General features: G+C 41.4%; 1 protein-coding gene across 1 annotated transcript; it reads left to right on the plus strand.

Annotated features, from left to right (window-relative positions):
• The first annotated feature begins 1,974 nt into the window (after nt 1–1,974).
• Nucleotides 1,975–2,625, plus strand: LOC118852170 (CGG triplet repeat-binding protein 1-like). Its single transcript, XM_036761837.1, has one exon. It carries the CDS (start codon nt 2,092–2,094, stop codon nt 2,593–2,595), a length of 504 nt encoding a protein of 167 aa, XP_036617732.1. The 5' UTR covers nt 1,975–2,091; the 3' UTR covers nt 2,596–2,625.
• The last annotated feature ends 2,605 nt before the right edge of the window (nt 2,626–5,230 follow it).

Consider the following 5,230-nt stretch of genomic DNA (forward strand, 5'->3'; position numbering starts at 1 on the left):
AAGAAGAGAAGGAGGAGAGGAAGAAGAAAAGGAAGAAGAGGAAGAAGAGGAGGAGGAGGAGGAAGAAGGGGAAGAGGAGAAAGAAGAGGAAGAGGAGAAAGAAGAGGAAGAAGAAGGAGAAGGAGGAGGAGGAAGAGGAGAAAGAAAAAGAAGAGGAAGAGGAGGAAGGGGAAGAGGAGAAAGAAGAGGAAGAAGAAGAAGGAAGAAGAAGAATAATTCTTTTCTTTACTGGCCCCTGAGGTCTTCCTTCTCTTTTTGTCTTCCTGGTGTCTCAGCACCTCCAGCCAGCAGAAGATGGGACTTCCCCACCTCCCAAATCTCTTTCTTTCTGGCACCCAAGGACTCCTGGGATCTTTTCTTTGTACATAATGCCCCTTCCATTCTTTTCCATGTGGATTTATTTTCAAAGAGTTTCTATTTTTTCCTTTAAAAAAATTAAACTGGAGGTGGGGCAGGGAATGGAGGGGTTTGGTATATGGACTTTGGGCATCACCCAATGAAAATAATTCTATGTGTTGCAGACCCTTATATGGGGTCATTAAGGTATTGACATAAAGCCGTAGCCTTAGGAATGATCACTTTACCTCATTATTTTGTGAAAAAGCAAGGGATGATTTGCATATAATCAGGGTGATTTCTGAGGGAAAATTGTTAAAAAGAAGAAGAAGAAGAAGAAGAAGAAGAAGAAGAAGAAGAAGAAGAAGAAGAAGAAGAAGAAGAAGAAGAAGAAGAAGAAGAAGAAGAAGAAGAAGAAGAAGAAGAAGAAGAAGAAGAACAGCATTCTAGAGGCTGCCAGGCAAGTTCGAGGAAAAATCCAAACTGCTCCCTAGAATCACAGGAATTTACAACCAAGTGAATAGAACCCAGTAAATACTTGTTGGAGTCTTTTCTGACTCCTTGATTTTCATTTATGGTCATAAATGAGGCCACCAAAATGAGTTTAAAATTTCCCTTTCACAGCGTATAAAAAATGATTCCACTTTTCTGTTTTTCACATTTACTCACACATATATGCATACATACAAACATATATACATGCATATACATACATGCATATATACCTACCCACAACCTGCATCTACATGAATTCACACATATATGCTTACACTTGTGCACATATATAGACACATACACATCTATAGTCCACCTACATCTACATGCACAGCCATATATACATATTCATGCACATATACATACACAAACACTTTCCAGCCCCTTTAACAGCAAGTCTTTGGAATGAGGTCATTTGCAGCATGGTCATTGTCAAGGCTGGAGATCCACTTTCCTGTCCAAATCCCACTGCTTGCAGGTACCAGCTTGGTGTCTCAGAACAAACACCAGTCTCCTTCAACATCAGCATTGGAACCTTGGAGCAATCAGTGCGTCTCTTCCTAAAGACCCTACATGATGCCCTAGGGCTATTTTCCTTTCCTCGTCCCGACTTTGAAATTAAATCCACAAGAAGAGGCCAATGTGTACTCGGGCTCTTTAATTCCCCTTTTCTTGGCACTTTCGTTTTCAGAACTGAAGAACTCAGCTGAAGGAAAGGGAGACCCCTGACTTTCACCAGCTTTTGAGTTTGCTGTGCCCTACAATTTCTTGGGCTAGCAGGCTTTCAGGGACCTTTTTAGGCCCCGGGCATTGCATGCTCACAAAGCTGAACCCCATTGCTTAATTTCTCTTAAGAGAGATGGATTTAATGGGGATCATAGACTATAGGAGAAGTCTTAGTTGAATGATGAACATTCTGATTTTGTGTAAGTGGAACGCATGAAAGCTATCTGATGACCTCTTCAAAAACTGACTCCTGTGTAATCAATCTATAATCCTTCACAATAATCTTAAGTATAATAAACATACACTCTAGTGGCGGCCCTGATCCTACATAAGGGAATGAAAATAGGGTGCAAGCCCAGAAACCATTTCTCTACCACCATTTGTCGAGAAACTGATTTGAAAAAAACTTTGTGTTTGGAACAGGCAGAGGGTGCCCGGATTTGACACCTCTGTTTTCTCAGACTGGGAACCCTTCATTGCTAAGTGTCAAGGCGACAAAACTGGAAACTAACTTGACCCTTATTGAAAACCGGAATGGAGCGATTTGTAGTAACATCTCCTCCTGCTCGAAACCGTTCCAAGACTGCTTTGTATGTGACTCCTTTGGATCGTGTCACTGAATTTGGAGGTGAATTGCATGAAGATGGAGGAAAACTGTTCTGCACTTCTTGCAACGTGGTACTTAATCATGTTCACAAGTCTGCCATCAGTGATCACCTCAAGTCCAAGACTCACACCAAAAGAAAGGCAGAATTTGAAGAACAGAATGTAAGGAAGAAACAAAGGCCTCTAACAGCATCTCTTCAGTGTAACAGTACTGCGCAGACAGAGAAAATCAGTGTTATCCAGGACTTTGTGAAAATGTGCCTGGAAGCCACCATCCCACTTGAGCAGGCTGATCGCCCAGCAGTTCGTGCTTTCCTGTCTCGCCGTGTGAAGAATGGTGGCTCCATACCTAAGTCAGACCAACTAAGGAGAGCTTATCTCCCTGATGGGTATGAGAATGAGAATCAGCTCCTTAACTCACAAGATTGTTGACAAGGGAGGTTACCATCATTGTGAACAAGACAAATGATGTGGAGTATTAAAGTTATGTGTTGAAAAAAATAATAATAAACATACACTTATGAATAGATTTGGGTTTTGGGAATTACCCAATTACTTTTCCTTGACCCATAGATCTTAACTGAGCATAAGAACATGTAGATTTTACAACTCATAGCAATGAAAGGAGAGAAAAGTAAATAGAGAGGGGACAGAGAGAAGAGAGAGGAAGGAGGGATCAAAATGAGGAGAAAAGAGCTGGAAGAGGGGGAGAGAGAGGAAGGAGAGATTAAAGAGAGGAGAAAAGAGATTGAAGAGGGAAGAGGGAGAGGAAAAGAGAGATCAAAGAAGAGAAAAGAGATTGAAGAAGGGAGGAAAGAAGAGAAAAGAGAGCAGAAAGAGTAGAGAGAGGAGGCAGAAGAAAGGCAAGAGGAGGGAAGGAAAGATTAATCACCCCTCCAGTCACCAAAGGAGCAGCCTTCTTTCTACATCTATTCAGAGAGAAGTTGCAAGGTTTTCATAGCTCCCCTAGCCTTCATTTTTCAGCAGGTGAGACTACTGCTGCCTTATGGATTCCTGGAAAAAAATCAAAAGAAGAGCAAAGTTCAAAAGCAAATATTTCACAGGACCCGGGGGAAGCCAGCTTACATGTTCCCACTGATGTACCCCCCTTTAAGAATCAGTCTTCTTCAGCTCAACCATGGTCCCATAAAAAAGTTGGTTCTCTTGACTAGTCTACATGATTTCTCAGGGACTCTACCCCTGGATAAAATGGATGGGGGTGAGGTTGGGGGGCTGCTCCGTTCATGCTAGAAAGCCGTCTCCTCGATCCCATGACCTGTTTGGTCACTGTTAGAAACTAATTCCTATTCTTGTGAGCTAGATGAGGGAGGGGAAAGTTTTTGTATCACCCAAATTCCCCTTCAAATATCCAGAATGTGTTAAGTGACAACCACTGTATCACCTAGTATGGGTGGAGCTAAGGCCATCACCCCTAACATAGCAGTGTGTGTGTGTTTTTTTTTTTAAATTCACCAGATCTGCCTGTGATTTCGTTGGTACGGGGGACTGCCAGGAAAGAAACTTACTCCAAATGCAGAAAAATGCCTGCTCTGCAGTTTATAATCTTAACCTCTGAGTGTAGCACCAGCTCTGGGTTCCTTCCAAGAGGGAAGCTTCTCCCTCAACCCCAGGGTATCTCCTCAAGGTGGGGCACCTCCCTTCTAAAACTATCATCTAAGAGCCCCCAATGAGGTTCATCGCATTATACCAATCAATTAGCTGGCACAATCAGCAAAGGCACTGACTGAGAAGAACACTGGCTATACAGTAGCCTTCATAAACGTGGAGCACATGTGGGAAGAATGAGTACAATGGTGGGGAGATACAAAAATTTGGCCAGGGCAACCCACAGTTCTAGACCTAAGAAACATCGGTGTATTCTGTCAGAGCAGTCATTGCCAAGAGTCATTACCCCTGCAAGAAAGCACCTCTGGTGTGCAGCTTGCTCACTTGGACCCCCAAGGGAGGGGGGTCCTTAAAAGTTTTAGTCTTGATTACCAGAATTAGCTCTCTTTGGAGTCCAAAGCCAGCTCTCTTCTCTGCTGCCAGAGGTTCTGTTCCTTGAAACTCCTTCTACCCTGGAGAGACTGTTTTTCTGTATCCATATCAATTTGGAGAGTATGTCTCTGATAGAAAAACATGTGTTGATTGAGCCAAGGTTCTGTGTGCTACTTGGTTGATATGTTTCTGGTTAAGGCGTGGAGAAGACCACAGAAGATAAAATGGATATTTTTGATTATATAAAATTGAAAAGGTTTTGTACGAACAAATCTAATAAAGCTAAAACTAAAAGGAAACTATTAACTGGAGGGAAATTTTTTGATCAAATGTGTCTGATAAATGTATTATATCTAAGATATATAAGGAATCGATTCAAATGTATAAGAAAAAAGAGCCACCACCCCCCAAATGATAAATAGTCTACTGACATGAATAGGCAGCTCTCAAAGGAAGAGACCCAGGATATGTGGCGAAATGCTTCAAAATCATAATAATGCGAAAAATACAAATTAAAATAATTTTGAGGTTCTACTTCACATTCATGAGATTGGAAAAGATGACAAAAAAGAAGAAATTGACAAATGTTGAAAAATCTATATAAAAAAAGGCATGTTAATTTAATATTGGTGTGTCCCACCATTCTGGAAAGCAATTTGTACTTATATACAAAAATTTGCTAAACAGAAGAAAAGATTCTATATGTACAAAAATGATTTACAATAATGGAACAGCTAGGTGGCAGAGTAGATAAAAGTGTCAGGCCTGGAGTCGGGAAGACTCAGCTTCCTGAGTTCAAATCTGACCTCAGACACTTACTAGCTCTGTCACCCTGGGCAAGTTACTTAACCCTGTTTGCTTCAGTTTCCTCATCTGTAAAATGAGGTGGAGAAGGAAATGGAAAACTATTCCAGTGCCTTTGCCAGGAAAACCCCAAATGGGGTCACGAAGAGTCAGCTATGACCGAACAACACATTTATAGTAGGTCTTTTTGTGGTGGCAAAAAAGTGGCAACTAAGATGTCCAAAAATAGAGAAAAGACTAAACAAGTTGTGGTATATTAATGTGG

Source organism: Trichosurus vulpecula, chromosome 5 (genome assembly GCF_011100635.1).
Source record: "Trichosurus vulpecula isolate mTriVul1 chromosome 5, mTriVul1.pri, whole genome shotgun sequence".
NCBI classification, from domain to species: Eukaryota; Metazoa; Chordata; class Mammalia; order Diprotodontia; family Phalangeridae; genus Trichosurus; species Trichosurus vulpecula.

Bases quoted from the DNA above. Each gene is read 5' to 3' on its own strand.
- LOC118852170 (XM_036761837.1), top strand. From the start codon at position 2,092: ATGGAGCGATTTGTAGTAACATCTCCTCCTGCTCGAAACCGTTCCAAG.